This window comes from Solanum verrucosum, unplaced genomic scaffold (assembly GCF_900185275.1).
Source record: "Solanum verrucosum unplaced genomic scaffold, falcon-dt-bn FXZP01000182.1, whole genome shotgun sequence".
In the NCBI taxonomy this organism is placed as follows: Eukaryota; Viridiplantae; Streptophyta; class Magnoliopsida; order Solanales; family Solanaceae; genus Solanum; species Solanum verrucosum.
The window spans coordinates 4,389,616-4,413,467 of NW_026020378.1; the positions used below are offsets into that span (position 1 = coordinate 4,389,616).

At 37.9% G+C, this 23,852-nt stretch overlaps 1 protein-coding gene across 1 annotated transcript; it reads right to left on the reverse strand.

The window, feature by feature from the left end:
* Positions 1 to 1,132: 1,132 nt before the first annotated feature.
* LOC125838619 (uncharacterized) lies at positions 1,133 to 1,606 on the reverse strand. The gene has a single exon (XM_049517671.1). It carries the CDS (start codon positions 1,604 to 1,606, stop codon positions 1,133 to 1,135), a length of 474 nt encoding a protein of 157 aa, XP_049373628.1.
* Positions 1,607 to 23,852: the final 22,246 nt, after the last annotated feature.

Below are 23,852 nucleotides of genomic sequence, written 5' to 3' on the forward strand. Positions count from 1 at the left end.
ACTAATTACTAAACTAACCCCTAAACACTAACTTAAAAACTAAAACTGAAAAACTGGCAGCACCTATGACTTGACCATCTACGGACCATAGATTTATCTACTGTCCGTGGTTTGGGTCAGAGACTCATATTTTACAGGCCTGTGCATGCATGATCCACGCCCATGACCTATGGGGCGTAGGTTGATCTAAGGGGCGTGAATTGCAACCGTAGGTCACACTTTTTTACTGTTTTGGGGGACTGTTTTGGGGTCCTCCTCAAGGACCCATTTGGTGGTCCTTGGGGAGTCGTACCTGGACTTTTAACCCCTAAACATGTCATTCTAAGTACTGGAATCATTTATCTTCATTTTAACACTCATACAATACAACAAAACTCTACTACAAGACCTTACAACACACTAGTTCAACTCACTAGGTTAGCCTATAATTCACTAGATCAGTTATCTAATTTACGGGGTGTTATATTATCCCCCACTTGGGAACATTCGTCCTCGAATGACACTTTAAACACTTCATAAAGTCTAAAATCTAATATAGCAGCACATTATGCATGAATTACATCTAATGCACACTATCAAGGAAGAAAACTTAAATTCTGAGCTAAACACATTCATTGTGACACATGGGAGTGGAAACTACTTCTACCAACCCAAAATGCACTAAACTCCATATATATTCATTCTCAAGGAGGAACTAAAATCTCCTAGCTAAAACATGCTCAATACATACACATGGAGCCTACATGAAAAATTCATCTCATAAAGAATTTATCTATTGAGGAAATCTTTCAACTCAAAACTAGGGCATGCTTATAATTCAACTCATGAAGCCTATATGCAATTCTACTCAAATGCACTACCACATGAGGAAACAATGCATAAAAGTCATCTCTAACAAGACCTAGGCATTTTCATGAACATGCATGTAAGTAAATCATGGCAACACAAAAAGCACACAACAACCCTACTAGATCGGCACAATATCCCCCACTTGGGAGTGATCCTACTAAATCTTTCCAAACATCATATATGTTAAAATAACTTCAAAATCCAATCATAACAAGTCTTAAAAGACAAGAAATCTGGGAATTCACTAGAGCATGAAACACATACCGAAAGTGACATGAGGAGATCACTCTTGATCTTCTCTAGATTGGATAGCATAAAACCTATTCTTTTTTTGAGGCTCTTCATCAACACCACTAGAGTCAACTTTCTTACCCTCTCTTCCCTTAGCCTTAAGAACCGGGCAATCTCTCATCTTGTGCCCTTCCTTACCACACCCATAGCAACCATCCATGTAGGCTAGGCATTTACCCAAATGATTTCTCCCACAGTTGGTGCAACTAGGCTTAGGATATGGAGAGCCTTTGCCGGAATACCTTGGTTTAGTCGTAGTCCATTCTTCCCTATTGGACTTAGGATTAGGAAAGTTCCCATCATCGGATCTAGCTTTTTTCCCTTCCCTATTCACTTCTTTAAGTTTTATCTCCTTAATTTGTTGAGCATGCACCATTAGACGGGAAATATTCATACTAGGGATAAGTATTGCAGAACGATACTCATTGACCACTAATTCAGACACTCCCATCACAAACTTATTCATTTTGGCCCTTGAATCCTCCACTATGTTTGAAACATATTTGGATAGTTGGGTGAACTCAAGAGAATACTCCTTCACCCTCACACCCCCTTGCTTAAGATTTATGAATTCTTGTATTTTAAGCCCTTTACTTTAAGGGAAATAACCTATCATGTAATTCCTTTTTGAACTCTTCCCACTCTATTGGGCCATCTTCTATAGGTCTACTCTCCTTCCATTGCTCATGCCATATTTGTGCTACATCCATCAATTGGTATGCGGCTAGATCCGCTTTCTGTACCGAAGTCAAGCCCATGATGGCACGCACCTTATACACTTTTTTTTTACAAAAGCTTGAGGGTCTTCCTCCACCTTAGAGCCCTAGAACTCTGGAGGGTTCATCCTCAAAAACTCTCTCACCCTAGAAGAAGCCATCCGCATTATCGGGTTTGTCGGAGCCACCTCCTCTCTATTCGCTTGCGCGTCAATGCTTGAGCCAATAGTTACATAGAGGTCATAAACTCTTCAAGAGTGGCATTCACAATTGGAGGGTCATTTGAAACTTGAGGAGGAGCTTGATGTGGAACTTGGGGAGGAATCTCTTGATCCCCATTGTCTTCTCCTTCTCTCCTAGCATTAGCCCTAGTATTTGCCATAACCTGAAAAATCATAGGCAAACATTAGAAGAAGGACCTACTAGAGCTAAACTTCTATGGCACAACTAAGAGAATGAATAAGTGAGATTTTTCCTAAGCATCCAATTGGCTCCTATTCATAAAATGTTTCGCGACTCACACCTATTAATAAGACTCTACTTAGACGTGGTTTGAGACATCCTAAAATTTATCCCAAAATTTGGCTCTGATACCAAGTTTGTCTCGACTCGAGAGCACGCCCTAGTCGTAACATAGCATAGTTGACCCTGAAAGGCTCGCATAGAAGCCCTTAGCACATTCTTAGCATAAGATAATAGAAAATACGTGAAAAATTGAAAACTTTTACCATGAAAGTCCTATTTCATAAAGCAAGCGAAAGTCTTATTAAAACCTTTGTCTCAAACCATCTATTTAAAATAATGAATAAAAGTCTTTGGGACGCAATCCATACAAAGTCTAAAAAGTTAAAGAAATGACATAAGGAAATAAAGGGTTCGTCCTCGAAGCTACGAGGACTCACTAATTCTTCAGTTCTTTTAAATCTTTGAAACTCTACCCTCTAAAGCAACTCAAGCCTCCAACCCTACATTTGGTTAGAATGTAGGCAATATGCGTTAGTACAAAACGTACTAAGTATGAAAGCTAACACAACATCATAATAGTATCTCAAATGGTTTGTCAATATAAGACATAAGCATAAGAGACAACAACATAATCACAATATCATCATTATAGTCATAACATGCTCTCCAATATAAGTATCATATAAACACAAGTCACATAAGATGTATTTAATGAGCATATGAGATACATCATATTCATGGCCTAGTGTTTAATAAGACTTTCATGGTTACACACTTCAACCTTAAGTCTTTCATATTACAAGAGGACCACTTCACAAGCCACCTCCAAGTATACTTGTGCAATGCAAGGATAGCATCCCATACTACCATCCAAGCTAATTACCTACCTTTGGTCATTCTTGGGCATAGTCGACTTTCATACTCAAGACTTAGGTCTTCATGTCATTTTAACCTTAACCGATATACATGGTCTACTCTCTAAGCTTCTCTATGCCATAAAGGTACCATAGTTCTAAGTAACCTCAAGACACACTTGTGCAATGCATAAAAGGCATCCCATACTACCCTCCATGCACACTAAGCATAGCTAAAGTCATCCTAGTCATATTCACCCTAATTTGGCCTTATTATTAACTTAACTCTCATAACTAAGAGAGTCTTTCACCTTTAGTCAACTATAACTAGAAAAGGCAACTCTATCCCAATTCTATCTCAAGACTTCTCTTTAGTGACCCTAAGTCATACTTATGCAATGCTTGCACAACACCCCATAATACTATACATGCTAAGTACTACCTTTATGTCCGCATGCAAACTCTTCTTGGATTGGAACCTAGTTCCTCACTTTAACTTTAGAACACTATGAGATACTCTCTTAGCACATCTTAGTTCATTATTAGGTTGAACCCTATGAGATACTACTTTAAGCATGTCTAAGTCCACTATTACTCTTGAACACTATGAGGTACTTCATTAAGTAAGTCTTAGTTCAATTATGCTTTAGAACACTATGAGATACTTCTCAAGCGGAGATTGCTACTAAGAACCTTAACTCAACTATGTGAAGGTTCCTATCTTATGAGACCTAGCTTTGGGAAAACCCACACTCTACTATGTAAGAGTTCCCCCTTTTTACTTGGATAGTCCTCACATCAACTAGGTGTGGCTCTTCTTTCTTCTTGGAGTCCGGACCCTATCTTGTGTGACACTCCATCTCATTGTCAATATCCATTTGGAGCCAAGCATACACCCCAAGGTTTACTTGTTAAGCCTTGCTTAACACTCGTCTTTCATGGAAGGATGTCCTTGACAATTCATCCATGCCCAAGTGATTCTATTACTTTCATTTATCAAGCATTTATAAGGTAGGTTAGGTGAATATAGGCCTTACACCACAATTCAACCTATTAGATTTCTATTCTCTTCTCTAACAAGACCTAGGCATTTTCATGAACATGCTTGTAAAGAAATCATGGCAACACATAAAGCACACAACAACCCTACTAGATAGGCACATAATCCCCCACTTGGGAATGAGCCTACTAAAACTTTCTAAACATCATATATGTTAAAATAACTTCAAAATCCAATCATAACAAGTCACAAAAGACAAGAAATCTGGGAATTTTGCTAGAGAATGAAACACATACCGAAAGGGACATGAGGAGTTCACTCTTGATCTTCTCCAGATTGGAAAGCATAAAATCTATTCTTCTTTTGAGGCTTTTCATCAACACCACTAGAGTCAACTTTCTTACCCTCTCTTCCCTTAGCCTTAAGAACCGGGCAATCTCTCATCTGGTGCCCTTCTTTACCATACCCATAGCAACCATCCATGCCGGCAAGGCATTTACCAAAATGATTTCTCCCACACTTGGTTCAATTAGGCTTAGGATATGGAGAGTCTTAGCTGGAATACCTTGGTTTAGTCTTAGGCCTTCCTTGCCCATTGGACTTAGGATTAGGAAAGTTCCCATCATCGGATCTAGCTTTTTTCCTCTCCTTATTCACTACCTTAAGTTTTTTCTCTTCAATTTATTAAACATGCACCATGAGAAAGGAAATAATCATACTAGGGATAAGCAATGCCGAACGACATTCATTGACCACTAATTCAGATTCTCCCATCACAAACTTATTCATTTTGGCCCTTGAATCCCCATTATGGTTGAAGCATATTTGGATAGTTAGGTTAACTTAAGTGAATACTCATTCACACTCATATCCCCTTGCTTAAAATTTATGAATTCTTGCATTTTTAGCCCTCAACTTTAGGGGAAAGAAGCTATCAAGGAATTTCCTTTTGAACTCTTCCCACTCTATTGGGCCATCTCCTATAGGTCTACTATCCTTCCATTTCTCATGCCATATTTGTGCTACATCCATCAATTGGTATGCACCTAGATCCGCTTTCTGTACCGAAGTCAAGTCCATGATGGCAATCACCTTATACACCTCATCTACTAAACCTTGAGGGAATTCCTCCACCTAGCAGCCATAGAACTCAGGAGGGTTCATCATTAAAAACTCTCTCACCCTAGAAAAAGCCATCCCCCTTATCGGGCTTGCTGGAGCCACCACCTCTTTATTGGTTTGCGCCGTCAAGGCTTGAGCCAATAGTTGCATAGAAGTCCTACACTCTTCAAGAGTGGCATTTTCAATTGGTGGGTCATTTGGAACTTGAGAAAGAGCTTAATGTGGAACTTGGGGAGGAATCTCTTGATCCCCATTGTATTTTCCTTCTCTCCTAGCATTGGCCCTAGTATTTGCCATAACTTGAAAAATCATAGGCAAACATTAGAAGAAGGACCTACTAGAGCTAAACTTCTATGGCACAACTAAGAGAATGAAGAAGTAAGATTTTTCCTAAGCATCCAATAGCCTCCTATTCATAAAATGTGTCGCGACTCACACTAATGAATAAGACTCTACTTAGACGTGATTTGAGACATCCTAAAATTTATCCCAAAACCTGGCTCTGATACCAAGTTTATCACGACCCGAGAGCACCCCCTAGTCGTAACATAGCGTAGTTGACCCTGAAGGGGTCGAATACAAGCCCTTAGCACATTCTTAATATAAGATAATAGAAAATAAAGGAAATATTGAAAACTTTTACAATCAAAGTCTTATTTCATAAAGCATGCGGAAGTCTTACTAAAACCATTGTCTCAAACCATCTATTTAAAATCGTGAATAAAAGTCTTTTGGACGAAACCCATACAAAGTCTAAAAGATAAATAAATGACATAAGGAAATAAATGGTTCGTCCTCGAAGCTATGAGGACTCACCAATTCTTCAATTCTTCTAAATCCTTGAAACTCTAGCCTCCAAAGCAACTCAAGCCTCCAACCCTACATTTGGTTAGAATGTAGGCAATATGCATTAGTACAAAACATACTAAGTATGAAAGCTAACACATCATAAGAGCATCTCAAATGGTTTGTCAACCTAAGACATAAGCATAAGACACAATAACATAATCACAATATCATCTTTATAGTCATAGCATGGTCTCCAATATAAGCTTCATATAAATACAAGTCACCTAAGATATATTTAATGAGCATAAGAGATACATCATATTCATGGCCTAGTCTTTAATAAAACTTTCATGGTTACACAATTCAACCTTAAGTCCTTCATATTACAAGAGCACTACTTCACAAGCCACCTCCAAGTATACTTGTGCAATGCAAGGATAGCATCCCATACTACCATCCAAGCTAAGTACCTCCCTTTGGTCATTCTTTGGCATAGTCTACCTTCATACACAAGACTTAGGTCTTCATGTCATTTTAACCTTAACCCATATACATGGTCAACTCTCTAAGCTTCTCTATGCCATAAGGGTACCATACTTCTAAGTAACCTCAAGACACACTTGTGCAATGCATAAAAAACATCCCATATACCCTTCACACTAAGCATAGCCTTAAAGTCATCCTAGTCATATTCACCCTAATTTGGCCTCATTATTAGCTTAACTCTCATAACTAAGGGAGTCTTTCACCTTTAGTCAACTATAACTAGAAAAGGTAACTCTATCCCAATCCTATCTCAAGACTTCTCTTTAGTGACCCTAAGCCATACTTGTGCAGTGTATGCATAGCACCCCATAAAACTATACATGCTAAGTACTACCTTTAGGTCCTCATGCTAACTCATCTTGGTTTGGAACCTAGTTCATCTCTTTAACTTTAGAACACTATGAGGTACTCTCTTAGCACATCTTAGTTCATTATTAGGTTGAACCTATAAGATACTACTTTAAGCATGTCTAATTCCACTATTACTCTTGAACACTATGAGGTACTTCATTAAGTAAGTCTTAGTTCAATTATGGTTTAGAACACTATGAGATACTTCTTAAGAATGTCTTAGTTCATAGGATACAAATATTGTTACTAAGAGCCTTAACTCAACTATGTGAAGGTTCCCATCTCATGAAAACTAACTTTTGGAAAACCACACTCTACTATGTAAGAATTCCCCCTTTTTACTTTTATAGTCCTCATATCAACTAGGTGTGGTTCTCTTTTCTTCTTGGAGTTCGGACCCTATCTTGTGTGACACTGCATCTCATTGTCAATATCCATTTGGAGCCAAGCATACACCCTAAGGTTTAAGTGTTAAGCCTTGCTTAACACTTGTCTTTCATGGAAGGATGTCTTTGATAATCCATCCATGCCAAAGTGATTCTTTTACTTTCATCTATCAAGCATTTATAAGGTAGGTTAGGTGAATATAGGCCTTACACCATAATTCAACCTATTAGATTTCTATTTTCTTTTAGACTTTACTCTCAAAGAGTTAACAACACTAGGTAATCACATTAACTTAAACCTAAAGCCCTAGCTATTAGGATCACAACCCTACTCTCAAGGTTTCTTTCTTGATCTCTTCTTTATACCTAGATTTCAAGGTATTTTGATCATATTCTTCATTACTAAGTGATTCTAGTCTTAGTTGATCATAAAGGTTCAATTCTAACTTTACAAATCAAGAGAAACCACATACAATTGAGTCTAGTTCAATCCATGATTACGTGGTCCTAATTCTGATCAATTACAACACACAACATTGAATAAGGAAGATCACATATGAACCTTTAACTTTGCCTTTAATGGCACAAACCCACAAGGATCACATTCATCAACTTAGATTAGGATTCATCATAGAAATCACATGAATTCATCATAATATCATTAAACAAATACAATTCAATCATAATTGGATGTTGTCCACTAGATTGGAGTCACACCCAAGCCCTACCCACAATGTAATCACAACCCTAGCTAGAATTGAGTTTCTGAGTTCACAATTGGGGGGATTTATGGGGGATCCATGGGTGGAAGAACCTATGGATGAATAAGCTTCACATACCTTCAATCCAAGCCCCAAACAAATCCTGAAATCAATGGAGAATCGACCTAGATGGTGCCCCTCTTTTCTTCTCTTCTTATTCTTCGTCTATTCTAGATAGAGGATTTCTTGGAGAGTAATTTAGGGGTCTTTAGATGAATGAGTTAAAGTGATTAGTTTAGGGTCTATTAACTATTTATAGGAGGTAAATTAACTAACTAATCTCCCCTCCTAACCCCTGAACTAATTACTAAACTAACCCCTAAACACTAACTTAAAAACTAAAACTGAAAAACTGGCAGCACCTATGACTTGACCATCTACAGACCATAGATGGATCTACTGTCCGTGGGTTGGGTCAGAGACTCATATTTTATAGGCCTGTGCATGCCTGATCAACGCCTATGACCTGTGGCGCGCTTCACACTCATGAACAAGACTCTATTAGACGTGGCTTCATGAGATATTAATCCTAAATATTATTCCCAAAACCTTATGCTCTGATACCAAGTTTGTCACGACCCAAGGTTACCCCTTAGAAGTAACATGGCGTAGTGGACCCCGAAGGGGGTCGCATACATGCCCTTAGCATAATCATACACATAATGTCATAAGAAATAATGCGGAAAATTAAAACTTTTCTAAACAAAAGTTAAACTTCAAATTCCGTATATAAAGAGTTATGGAAAATACTAGACTTGTCTCATTAAAAACTATCTAAACATTAGAGTACGAAATTAGGGACTTATCCCTTTACATCAATAAAAGTCTTAACATAATAAAGTATGACTAAAACTAAGACTGAAATAAACATCTGGTCCTCGAACTGGAGGACTCACCAAAACTTAGGGAATAGTCGACCCAAGCTTTACTTTGAAGAAGGAAGTGATGAATCAACGTTCGGGACCTATACACATAGAATGTAGAAAACAAGGGGTTAGCACAAATGTATACTAAGTATGGGAACATGCATAAAACATTTAAATATGCTAAATATGACATTTTTCTTGGAAGTATGCATTTATCAAGTTTGGAAAGCCAATATGCATTTTCAAACATAGAAGACAAGCTATAGTCACAATACACTCATAACATAGTAATATTAATACCTTAACAACCTCCAAGAACACTTGTGCAATGTATGGTTGGCATCCCGTAATACCAACCTTACTAAGCATTCCTTGAAGCTACATATTCATTACCATAATCTTCAAGCTTACCATAATCCAAAGTCATAAATGAGGAATTATACAAGTTCATGAACTAAAAATAAAGAAAGTCATCTATTCATATCTTATCATACCATAAGGAAACCATTCCACAACATCCTAATAAGTCTCCTTGTGCAATGTAAGAGTGAAGTCCCATACCCCCACTCCTACAAAGTAAACCCATTAACAAGTCATAGTATAGTTCCTATCATATTCATTATCTTATTGTTATTAGGGATTATTAGCTATAACCGACATAAACCATGTGAGCTATATGGAATCCGGTGTCATATAACCCCACAACAAAAGAAGGAGTTCTTACTTGCCAAAGGTAGAACTAATCATATTTAACTTCTAAGTGGATCCACTAGCTAAGTCCTATGTTTGGCGCATAGTTATGGAATAGGGAGATTTCTACTAGAAACCCAACTTATTTCATTAGCGGAGGAGCTTCCATCTCATAAGTTTACTATAGATGACCCAACCTATTGCATTAGTGGAGAGGCCTTTTCCTCATTGTCCATATCCAATCGGTACTAAACATTATTTCCCAATTACACATAATTAGTATGGAATCGTATTTACATGTGTGAAGGCATACCTTACCCTTTGTTCAATACAACTCACTAAATAGCTCATACATTCACTTAAGTGAGAGCTACCTTTCACCTTAGAATCATCATATTAGGGTGAGTAACTTTCACCTCATTATTCATAGTGTTTTCATGAGAACTAGCCCTTCAATCAACACAACAACATCATCCTAGACAATTTATACATAAACATGTGTAAGGATAGGGGAAATTAGTCTCCCAACAGCACCTCAATTCACACAATAGTCATAGGATTCTCACCTTTTAAATGAGTTCATAAGTTCATCAATAACTATCAACAATCATGAACAATCCTTCATAATTTACCCCTTGCAAGGTCATGAACCAAGTCTCACACTTACATTTAGGATATACTATCATCAACATGAATAAGGCAAGGTTTCATAACCAAATTAACATAACCACAATACATAATTGAAATCACTTTGCATCAATACCTTCATTGAAATTCATGAAAATAGGGTCATGGAGTAGTTCATGGGTTCATGTGGATTTTTACTATAAAATCACCATTAAAACATCAAATCATCCATAATATACATCAAATAACATAATGAAAACATTTTTAGGAAGAACCCATGACTAGAATGAAAACCATAGTTTTTGAACAATAAAACCCATTTTCGAAATTGAGTTGAGAGGGCTTCATGGAGAAAAGTATTCCATGAATCAAGGTTCCCATACCTTAATCGAAGTTTTCCCACGAAATTGGAGTGAAGAGTTTGGAACTTGAACCCTAACCTTGACCTTCTTCTTTGTTCACTTCTTAGTGAGAGAAGAGAGTATTTGGGAATTTATTTTGGGAATTTGAGTTAGGTATTGAAAATAGATGAAAATGACTTAATACCATATATAACCCTTCCCCCTAAAATACCCAAAACACCCCTCACTTAATTTGGACGAAAATAGAATAACACTTAAATGACATTCGTTGAATGATCCCGCCCAGGTGTCACGCCCATCTTCACGACCCGTAGCAAGGACCACGAATCGTGGTCTTGCTCATGAAGATGAGGCAGTGGCCTCCACAAATTGCCCTCACAATTCCTTGCCCAAGTCATCTCCACGGGCCTCTTCACGACTGGTGAAGTAGACCACGACTCGTGGTCCCGCCCGTGGAGTTTGAGGCAGTGGCCTTGCCACTTTGAGACCAACTTGGCCATATGTCTAAGGCAACTTCTTGAGAGCCTCCCTTGGTTCGTGGTCAAAACCACGCACCGTGGTATAGCCGTGAAGTTGAGGCAGTGGCTAGGGAAGTTGGAGGCCAAATTTCCATGGCCACCTTCACGAGTCGTGGTGAGGACCATGACTCGTGGTCCTTCTCGTGAAGTCTAGGGCAGTAGCCAATGGCTAGGGGCTGACTTGGCCTTTTGGCTTTGGCTTGGCCCCTTCCACCTTGCCACTTGTCCCATGGCCTTGACCCATATACTCCCATTTCAAGATCTTCATCCCGTCGTTTAGGCTCTAGTTTAACTTAGCATTTTCTGGAGTGTCACAAATCATATGGCTTCAAAGAACCTTTGAGTTTTGAATGGATTATCTGTATCCACAAAATTGTTGCTCAAATATACTGGCTTGATAAGGTTAGCAAAAAGAGTTCCCGCATATTGTTTGTCTATAGCCAGGATTGGTAAAACTTGTTTTGTGAAGAATTCAAATTCTTCTTTTGGGGAAGATATTTCAGGCTTCTTTTCTGACAATGGTTTGACTGCTTGTGCAAAGGTCTTAGGGGCCTTTATTGTGTAACTTTATTTGGTTTGTATCGAAGAAGATGTTGTTCCTTGTTCAATCTTCTTATTGATCAATTTGGTAGGTGTATTTACCTTTAATTTCGGGTTATGTGCTAGGGTAGTATACCTATTTTGGAATCCTATTTCCATTCTTGGATTTGTTCCTTGTGGAACAGTTGGTTTTTGCGGAAATAATCCTCCGGTAGGAACTTCAAATTGTCTAGCCACTTGTAGGGTGAATCTGGTTTTAGGGGCCTCATGCTGGGACTCATTTTTTCCCTGTAAAAATTTGCTTGTTAAGAAATCTGGGAGGGAGTTGTTTTCTCCTTTTATAAAGTTAATTTCAAAATCAAAGTAGATAGTAGAGCTTGCCATCTAGCAAATATCTATTTTGATACAAGGTTTTTTTACATATTTTTGTAAAATTTCTTTAGCAGATTTGCAATCTAATCTAAGTAAAAATTCTTTGTTAATTAAGTCGTCTTGAAATTTAGTGATACATAGCACTATAGATAAGGCTTCTTTTTTAACAGTATTGTAATTCTTTTGGGCAGAATTCCAGATTCCTGAAGTAAAATGAACAAGTTGTTTAGGAGACACAGGGTTGGCTCTTTGTTTGAGGATTCCTCCATAACCAATGTCAGAAACATCAATTTCAACAACCATAAAGGCATCATGATTAGGGATACCTAGACATGGGAGACTTTGGACCAAATCTTTGACTTGGATGACCGTTTTAGTTTGTTCAAGACTCCAAAGGATAGGATTTTTCCTGAGACGTTTATACAGAGGTTCACAGACTTGTCTAATTTTAGGAATAAAATCTACAACTTAATTAAGACTTCCTATGAATCTTTGGAGTTGGGTTTTTTCAGTAATCTCATTGGGGAATTTGGATGAGAACTTTATGGCTCTGCAAATAGGTTTGTAAGCACCTTGGTAGAGGTCATGGCCTAAGAACCTGATGGTAGTTTGGAAGAGCTTAATTTTCTTAGCTCTAACAACTAACCCATTATTCTTAACAATCTTAAAGAAAGTATTAAGATGTTTAAAATGAGAATCAATATTTTCAGAAAATATTAACACATCATCTATGTAATTCATAGACATATAACTATAATCATTGAATATTGAATTCATGATATTTTGAAATTCAGACGGAGCATTCTTGAGTCCGAAAGGCATGACATTCCATTCATATTGCCCAAAGGGGACATTGAAAGCAGTTTTGTATTTATCTTTTTCAAAGATTTGAATTTGCCAAAACCCTGATTTCATGTCAAATTTGCTATAAACATTAGCTTTAAAAGTACTTTTTAAAAGATCTCTTTTATTAGGTATTGGGTATCTAATCCATTTTAAAACAAAATTAAGTGGTTCGTAGTTTATAACCAATCTAGGTGCTCCTCTTTCTTTTTCAGCATTTTTGTTGACATAGAAAGCAAAGCAACTCCACGGTAATTTAGAAACTCTAATGATTTTATTTTGTAAAAGAATATTGATTTCTTTTTTACAGAATTCCATCATTTCTTGATTCATTTGAATGGGCCTTGCTTTTTTAGTAATGGCATGTTCATTGAATCCTTCAATGTATGGGAGTTCGACAATGTCTTTTTCATTCCAAAAAAGCATTTGGAAAATCTGAGCATATTTCTTGTTCAAAATGTTTTTGAAGATTGGCTATTTTAGTAACCATCTCCGGGGTTTTTTAAATCTCATTAATTTTCTTTACGCTAATTTCATCCTTTAAAAAGGTGATATGTTGAGAAAGATTATTGATTCGGAAAACAATATTTTCTCTGATAAAATCACTTTCATCTTGTGAGAGAGTTTTAACAAAAGGAAAATGTAATTCTTTTATGAGAATAGAGGTTTTAATACCATTTAAATTAGTACAATAAGGTTTTATCTGAGTGATAAAAGGAATTCCAAGAATGATATCTTCAGTAATGATAAAGCCATTTGTTAGACAAATACCATTATTGCAAATATGAGCTTTAGAAAGCTTGTAATTAATTCTTAAAAGTTCTCCTGTAGCGGAGTATAATTTTAAAGTACTTTTTGCAAATAGTGAGTGGGAACAATTCCTTTTACTGTGCAGTTACGGTCTGCACCACTTTCAAGCAAAGTAATTTTGTTAATAACAAAATGTTTATTGACTACAATACGAACATGTATATGGTGACTCTGAGGTCTGACCGAGGAAAGGATAGTTACTCCTGGAGCTTCAGAAGTAGAAAGAGAATCACCAGTTTTGGTGAAGAAAGGTTCGGCCAAATGGTCATTGTTGATAAGAGGATTAGTATCATTATCCTGAGAGATTTCATGATCAGAATCGGGGTCCTGGAGGGTAGCCTTTTTGAGGATTTGGTCAGTTATGATATTAGTTTTGACTTTTCCAAGTCTGGATTTGATATTTCAGATTTCTTCTTTAAGGTTGGAGACCTCGTGATGAAGATCGAAAATAATGGGTTCAGACTGACCGTCCGAGCGATTCATGATTTGTTTCATGCTGAAAGGTTCAACAACTGGCCGAGATTTTAGTTTTTCAGTGTTGAGAATGAGATTCTTGAGCTTTATAAGATAGCGTTTTGTAGACTCTTCATCACCGATATGTTGGATGATGTCAAAAAGAGTTTCTTTTGAGTCGTTAGAAAGGACCCTGATTTTTTGAAGAGCATTGTCACAGACGCAGAAAGCTTCAGTGCAATTGCAATATTTGCCTGATTGGCTAGAATCAGATTCATAATCGATATTGATGTCCTCATCATCACTGTATTCATCTGAAGAGTGAAGTGAAGAGTAAGAGAAGGGTTCATCAAGAATGGAAAGGAGTTTTTATTTGGTGTCTTCGTTAATCTTTTTCTACTTGGTTTGATCTACATTCGCTAGACTTATGACAAGATTTTCCACATGTCCAACAAACATCAAGTTTAGAATCTCTGGGTCTCTTGGACCTGGACTTCTTTCTGCTACGTTTGGTTGGATCTCTTCAAGATTTAGTTCGATAAAATTTCTTGGGGTTCTTGTCTTTCTTTACTCGATCAGGAGGAGTAATAAAACTGAAGTCTTGAAAAAACTTCATAATTCTCTTCTAGAGATAGATTGCGCTTCTTTGAGCTGATGTTTGAGTTTGATATTTGTGTAGAGTTTGAGACCTATGATGTTGATAATACTTACAAGGTCCCCATAAGTTAACTGACTATTGGGAATTCAACCATTGTTGCGGTCTTGGATTTTGGTTCTGACCTTATCAACGAAAGGGGGGGGGGAGACCACCTATGAAGCATTCTTTCCAGAAATCCAGATGACAGTCTGGACGGATCATAACTTTACTCAAGAAATTATGTTTATATCTAATGAAGTCATCTAGAGTAGGACAACTGAGGTTATTAAGGATTTGGAGACTCCTATCCTGGAAACGTTTGGGCTTGCCAATGAAATGTTTAGCGATATGATAAAGAAATGTGGCACAAGCATCTTCTCTAGTTACTTATGAGGAAGACTCAGAAGTTCCCTCTATTTTGACAATAGTTTCAGTTGCCGAAGCATTATAAATGAGTTGCTTGGTCTCATCGTTGTAGTAGTTATCCCACCAATGTTTCAACATGCTAGTGAATCCAGCAACGATCACGATGGCAGCTTCTTTATCTGTAGAGCTTCTTATTTTATAGGCAGTGATAGCTACTCCCATCTCATGGAGTTTGTTGTAGATTTGATGCTCAGCCATACCATCAATGTTCCATTCTGTGATACCTCTTCTTTCGTGAGAAGAAGTTTATAGGAAAGCATTTTCTTCATACTAAAGGTCAGGAAAAGAAGGACGACTATGATAGTTTTTTCTGTTGTGAAAACAATCATTCGACAGTCTATGAAGAAAAGTGGTTTTTTCCTAAAGGGTAGAAACTTTCTTCTAGCTTTTTCCATCTTTGGTAGAAATGTTGAAATTGGAAAGTTGTTCATTGATTTTATCAAGAACGTTTCCATATATTTCAAAGGTGTCTTTGAATTTGGGAAAATTTTCCCTGGAGAATTCAGTAAGCTTAAACCCTGGGTTAGGTTCAATGTTTTGGTTTGAAGAAGTAGAAGGTGGAATAGGTCTTCTACTTATGGAAGGTTTGGAATCTTCGATTTGTTTAGAAATGGTATGAAGAATTTGGTTAAAGTAGTTGTTCTGTTCTACTACTCGATCTATGTTTGCAAAGGTGACAAAAGAGGCAGGCTTATCACCTTTTTCTTCAAAAGGAGTGCCTTGATAATGGTACCTGCAATAGGGATATTGATTCCTTAAAGAGGAGGAGTGGTAGATTCTACAACTTTATTGGAAGATGTATACCTTTTGTTAATGATGACTTGAAGGGATTCAATTTGGTTATTGATTTTGCCAGTCATCTCAAACGATTTAAAGAATTCAATTTTGCAACCTATTCTTTTCATATCTGCCATCCAGGAATCTCTGAAGGCTTCTCTTTGTTGAAGAGTATAAGTAGCAACATACCACTTTCTCTTAGTTTGGTTTTCAAGATGGGTCCAGAGTTTATGAAGGATATTCTGCTCAGGACTGAAAGTAACACTTGTGTTGAGCATCGTGATCCATCCTGGTTTATCCACCTGAGGGGGTGCCATTTCACTAGCAGTGGGGCTGGAGGGAATATCCTGGTAAAAGGCTTTAGGAATATCTCCCGAAAAGTCTACTCCGGTGACTTTTCCTTTGTCATTATCTACAGGAATAGCTTCTGCTTCAGCTTTCTCTGGGGTTTTTGAAGAAGAAGGTGGTCTGGGAAAAGGTCTCGAAGGACACGAAGTCGAGGGACTAGACCAGGACGACCTTCTATGAGATGAAGATCTTGTTACATAATTGTCAAGGAATTTGAGTTCTATAGACCCATCGGGGAACTGAATGACTCTTTCAATTTGAGATCTCTCAAAGTGAGACGAGAAAGGTTGGGTTATGGCATCAAAGTGCCAATCATTGCTGGAAAGTACATCATTCTAATTGAGAAGTCTAGGGACAAAGATAGTACTATGTTCATGGTTGGCCTCCATAAGCATAGTTACACATTTATGGCTCTCAATATGAGCCTTTGGTGCCAGATTGGTTTTCATAAGCCTGTAATATACTCTATAGATAATTGCTATCTCACGAGTATTGGCTTTGCTGTTCAAATTCTTTGTTTTGACATTGATGGTCAAGGAATCCATGACATTAGAATCATTAATGTCAACTGACAAGTTGGGATAACAATTAAAGTATACCGAGCCATCGGCAAGGTTACTCTGGAGGACTCCTAATAAAGAATCATCAAAATTAAGAAAACGGTCATCTCTAAGGAGGACACAAATAGGAATATCTAAGCCTTTTCTAAAGAGAGACTTGACAGCCACTTGGACCAAACCAATATGCAAATAATTATAATCAGTTCTGTAACAATTGATATCATTATCTTTTAGCAAACGAATAATTTCTAAACAATTATTAATAGCAATAGTGGACTTACAGGTTTTAATGTTATGTCTAGAAATGAAACTTAAATTACCTAGATGGTAAATCTTTTTAAAAGGTTCTTCTGGTATATTCTAGTTTTGAAGATCATTTTCAAGTTTAGCAATCCTAGTTACTTGAGAAGATAAATTAACACTTTTTAAACTATGTTGGTTATTTTCCATTTGTTTTGAAATACTGTCTTAAGGGCTTACAGTGCAAAATAATTCCATCAGTATAACAGTAACTAAGCAATAAGCATGCAAGTATATACGAAGTATTAGAACATATATCAAACATCCAAAATTGTTTCCAAGGGAGGTTATATTGGGTTTACATCTGTTCTTTCCTAGAGTTATCTTAGCTACGAGATCCCCATTAACAGGTCTAAACGCCCTCCTGGCTCAATGACCTTATAATCAGGCTAGCCAACGTATGCACCGGGTATTATTCGGTTACCTCACACACTTAGGAAAGAATGAACACCTCACACCAAGTATAGAAACAGATTATAGGAACAAGATATATGAAATAATATTCTTATACATAATAACATCTTAAAGAAAATTATAGAAATGCATTATAAAATAATTTATCCATGCCTTAGACAGTATATGTGCTTACCTACTCATGTTAAGTATGTATACTGCCAACATGGCTCTGATACAATTGTGGAGAGAGAGGTCTTAGAAAATTGTGGGTTAATTTTTTGATGTCCTTCCTCTTTTAAATAAGTAACCTTTTATAGAGTAAGGATAGATAGGAGAGTGCATCTTAAATGTACACTTGTAAGGTCGAGATCCTGCCGACACTACAATAGTTAATAATGGTCTTTTTTTTAAAAGAAGGTTGGTGGTTGTCGTCCTCTTTTGAAAAGAGGCTACTTTTCTAGATTCCTTTTAGGAACAGTAAGTTGCCTTTTGGAAAAAGCAATTCCGGTTCTTTGAACCTCTGCTTTTTTCAAAGGTCATTCTCATGTTCTTAATAGGAGTCAAGATAAGTTGCTGCTATTCCTGTAGGGTCTAGCATGTCCCCATTATTATTTTCAGATCTGACTTCCTCTAAGAGAAGTCTAATGTTTTCTTCATTAGATTGATCATCGTCCATATCTTTGAGAGCTTTCTTTAATCTTTCTTTGAGCGCATTCTTTGATTGCTAAGCTAAGGCTGATTTGGGCGATACCTTGACTGGAGTTTTGGATATCACCTTGGGAGTCCATCCTCGAATTTTAATTTCTTTGGAGAGATATTTGATTCTGTCTGACTCTGTCTTTATAAAGTTCCATGATATAATATAAGAAATTCTTTTCTTAATAAAATATTTACACATTAATGTGTTCTGGGAGTGTAGAAATTTCTTCCTTGGTCTGGAACTCATCAAACCTATTGAAAAATTGTTGGGAAGGGATATCTCTATTTCCTCCGAAATAGCTCCACCATTTGTAGAACCATCTGGGGATGACTGTCTTGACAATGTCTGGACAATATTTGACAAACCAGGTATGTCCTGATCTAATATACAAAAAAATTGAACCATTTTTGCTAATTTTTCGTGTGCTATAGTCCATGGATTTTTGGTGATCCAGAATTCTGACGTGATTTTTGCCTAAATCTTTCATGGATATCCGTTAAAACCTTAGCTATTGATCCAATTGGTCTCGATGGGTAAATCGGCCCATTTTCAAGGTCAAACGAGCCCTAGAGCAGATAAACCCCCATTTTGCCAATTTTACGTGTGCTATAGTCCATGGTTTTTTGGTGATCCGAAATTCCAAAGTGATTTTTGCCAAAAAATTTCATGGACATTCGTTAAGACCTTAGATATTGATCTAGTTGGTATCGATGGGAAAATCGACCCATTTTTAATGTCAAACGAGCCCCAGAGTAGGTAAATCCCCCATTTTATCAATTTTTCGTGTGCTAATAGTCCATGGATTTTTGGTGATCCAGAATTCAGACGTGATATTTTTCAAAAATTTTCAGAGACGTCTGCTAAGACATTAGTTGTGCAGCCAGTTGGTCCCGATGGGAAGACCGACCCATTTTCAAGGTCAAACGAGCCACAGAGCAGGTAAACCCCCTATTTTGCCGATCTTTCGTGTGCTATAGTCTATAGATTTTTGGTGATCCAAAATTCCGACGTTATTTTTGTCGATATATTTCATAGACGTCCGTTAAGACCTTAGCTATTGATCCAGTTGGTCTCGACGGACAAACTAACCCATTTTCAAGGTCAAATGAGCCCCATAGCAGGTAAACCATCCGTTTTGCCGATTGTTCGTGTGCTATAGTCCATAGATTTTTGGTGATCCAAAATTTCGACGTGATTTTTGTTGAAATTTTTCATGGACGTCCGTTAAAACCTTAACTATGGATCCAGATGGTCTCGACAGGAAAACCGACCCATTTTAAAGGTCAAACGAGCCCCAAAGCAGGTAAGCCCTCCTTTTTGCCGATTTTTTGTGTGCTATAGCCCACGGATATTTTTGTTATCCAAAATTTCGACGTGATTTTTCCTAAAAATTTTCATGGACGTCCGTTAAGACCTTAGCTATTGAGCTAGTTGGTCCCGACGGGTGAACTGACCCATTTTCAAGGTCAAACGAGCCCTAGAGCAGGTAAACCTCCCTTATTTACTAATTTTTAGTTTGTAGTCCATGAATTTTTGGTGATCTGGAATTTCAACGTGATTTTTGCTAAAATTTTCATTGACGTTCGTTAAGACCTTACCTATTGAGCCAGTTGGTCCCGACGGGAAAACCGACCCATTTGTAAGGTCAAACGAGCCCTAGAGCAGTAAACCCTCTGTTTTGCTGATTTTTCATGTGCTATAGACCATGGATTTTTGGAGATCCAAAATTCCGACATGATTTTTGCCGAAATTTTTTATGGACGTCCGCTAATACCTTAGCTATTGATCCAGTTGGTCCCGACGGGCAAACCGGCCCAATTTTAAGGTCAAACAAGCCTAGAGGAGGTAAACCCCCATTTTTGCCAATTTTTCGTGTGCTATATAGCCTATGGATTTTGGGTGATCCAGAATTTCGACATGATTTTTGCCAAAATTTTTAATGGACGTCGGTTAATACCTTAGTTATCGAGCCAGTTGGTCCCGACAGGCAAACCGACCCATTTTCAAGGTCAGACGAGCCCCAGAGCAGGTAAACCCCCTTTTTACCGATTTATTCGTGTGCTATTGTCCATGTATTTTTGGTGATCCGGAATTCCAACGTTATTTTTGCCAAAAATTTTCATGGATGTCCGTTAAGACCATAGCTATTGAGCCAGTTGGTCCCAACTGGCAAACCAGCCCATTTTAATGGTTAAACGAGCCCAGAGCAGGTAAACCCCCCATTTTGACAATTATTCGTGTGCTATAGTCCGAGGGTTTTTGGTGATTCGAAATTCCAACGTAACTTTTGATAAAAAATTTCATGGACGTCCGTTAATACCTTAGTTATGGAGCCATTTGGTCCCAAAGGGTAAATCGGCCCATTTTTAAGGTCAAATGAACTTAGAGCAGGTTAGACCCCCTTTTTAGCCGATTTTTCGTGTGCTATAACCATAGATTTTTGGTGATCCCAAATTCCAACTTGATTTTTGTTGAAATTTTTTATAGACGTCCGTTAAGACCTTAGCTACTAAGCCAATTGGTCCGGACGGGCAAACCGACCCATTTCAAGGTCAAACAAATCCCAGAATAGGTAAACCCCCCGTTTTGCCTATTTTTCGTGTGCTATAGTCTATGGAATTTTGGTGATCCAGAGTTCTGATATGATTTTTTCCAAACTTTTTCATGGACATTTGTTAAAACCTGAGCTATTGAGCCAGTTGGTCCCGACGGCCAAACCGGCCCATTTCCAAAATCAAACGAGCCTCAGAGCAGGTAAACCCCATGTTTACCTGATTGTTCGTGTGCTATATAGTCCATGGATTTTTGGTGATCCAAAATTTCGACGTGATTTTTGCCAAAATGTTTCATGGACGTCCGTTAAGACCTTAGTTATGGAGCTAGTTGGTCCTGATAGGCAAACCGTCCCATTTTCAAGGTCAAACGATCCCTAGAGCAGGTAAACCCCCTTTTTTTTCCATTTTTTGTGTGCTATAGTTCATGGGTTTTTGGTGATCCAGAATTTCTATGTGATTTTTGCCGAAATTTTCATGGACGTCCATTAAGATCTTAGCTATTGAGCCAAATGGTCCCGAGGGGAAAAATGGCCCATTTTTAGGGTCAAACCAGCCTCAGAGCAAGTAAACCCCCTGTGTTGCCGATTTTCGTGTGCTATAGTCCATGAATTTTTACTAATCCTACATTTCAACTTGATTTTTGTTGAAATTTTTCATGGACATCCATTAAGACCTTAGCTATTGATCTAGTTCGTCCCGACGGGTAAATCGACCCATTTTTAATGTCAAACGAGCCCTAGAGCAGGTAAACCCCCCATTTTATTGATTTTTCGTGTGCTATAGTCCATGAATTTTTGGTGATCTAGAATTCAGACATGATATTTTTCAAAAATTTGTAGAGACGTCCGTTAAGACATTAGTTGTGTAGTCAGTTAGTCCCGATGGGCAGACCGACCCATTATCAAGGTCAAACGAACAACAGAGCAGGTAAACCCCCTATTTGTCGTGGTTGATGTGAAGTCTTAGCAACATCTTGATCCTATTTTAATGGAGTTGAAAGAATGAGTTCTCAACAAGTCCATTGAGGCTTTCTCCCAAGAGGGAGATGGGGTGCTTAGGTACCAAGGTAGATTGTGTGTTCAGATGTTGATGGCTTGAGAGATCATATTCTAGAAGAGGCTCATGGTTAGAGATATTCCATTAATCCGAGAGCCACCAAGATGTACCGTGACCTGCAGGAGGTCTATTGTTGGAATGGCATGAAGAAGGATATAGTAGGCTTTGTGGCAAAATGTCCAAACTTTCAGTAAGTCAAAGCTGAACACCAAAAACTAGGAGGTTTGTTACAAGATATACATCTTCCCACTTGGAAGTGGGAGGAGGTGAATATGGACTTCGTTGTGGGGTTGCCTCGTACTCGAAGGCGACATGATTCTATTTGGGTCATTGTTGATAGGATGACAAAATCAGCCCATTTTCTTCCTGTCAAGATTTCCTTCTAGGCAGAAGACTATGCTAAGTTACACATTGAGGAAATTATGAAGTTACATGGGGTTCCTTTGTCCATCATATCAGATCGGGGTACTCAGTTTACTTCATATTTTTGGAAGGCATCCAAAGAGGGCTTGGTACCAATGTTAAACTTAGTACCGCTTTCCACCCTCAGACGGATGGTCAAACAGAACAAACCATTTAGATCTTAGAGGATATGTGTCGCGCCCCGAGCCTACACCCTGGGCGGGACCGGCACCCGAAGACCATTTCTGGCCCCAAGCGAACCCTTGGCCTGGATTTCTTAACTCAGCGGAAACCTCAACAGAATAACTCAATGCAATGCAATATTACAAAACAACTTAACTTATAAAATATGGCCATAAAGGCAACTCGAATCTCAAAATAGAATATTTACATATATACATAGATAAGAGACTCAAAAACTAGCTGACTGACTGTCTATCTGTCTATCTATGAAGCCTCTAAATTACTGAGATGGATGTTGGGACAGACCCCGCAACATCCTAATAAGACAACACTAAGGACACGAAGTAATAGAGTCCTCCGGAAAGCAAGGAGGCTCACCGCTGACTCTGGAGTGCTCAGCTGGATCAACGACGCACAGGCTGCTGATCTGGGATACCTGGATCTGCATCATGAAACGATGCAGGCCAACTGACATCAGTACATGGAATGTACGAGTATGCAAGCTGGAAAGCTAAGCAACAACGGCTAGAAGGAAACCTGGGAGAAACTGAATAGCTTACCTGGCTCAACTCAACTCAACCTGACTGACATTCTTTCTATATAAGGCAATTTAAAACAAGTGCGATATAAAGAAAGACTGTTTAAAACATGTTATAAACTCTGTGTGTATACAAAGATACAATAAGCCTGAAATGTATATAGAAATACAATGAACTGATGTATATAAAAATACAATAATCTCTGAGTATGAAAATACAATAACTGCTGTGGGAGTTTCTCTAACCGGCAACCGTCACATAAGAGCTATAGTGATGATACAGCGATCGACCTCACGCTGCCAGAGCATCTTATACCCGGCCAAAAGTATAAGACCTGAACTGCCTAATGGATCCACTAGTCTAATCTGAAAAGGGTTCATCTAAAAAGCATGATCCTTTTCTACCCATGGTGGCTAACATGGTTCTATGGGGGCTGTGGGTTCTTTGAACGCTCCCCCAACTCGGTGCTCGATACTACTCCCAAAAAATGTACTGGCTCTTATGTTTTTAAAACATAATTATTCCTGCTGATATGAGATAATTACTCAAAAACTAGCCCGAAGGCTCTTTGGAAATCTCAGTTTCCAACCTTGTTTAAATGTAAATACATTTCTTTAAAACTTCTTTGGGAATACATAGTTCCCTAATAACTTTGAGAAATGAACTCAACTTTAAACTCTTGACTTAACTCGAAACTCGATACTCTTTACTCGACTTGAAACTATATGCTCTTTACTCTTTACTAAACTTGAAACTTGAAAC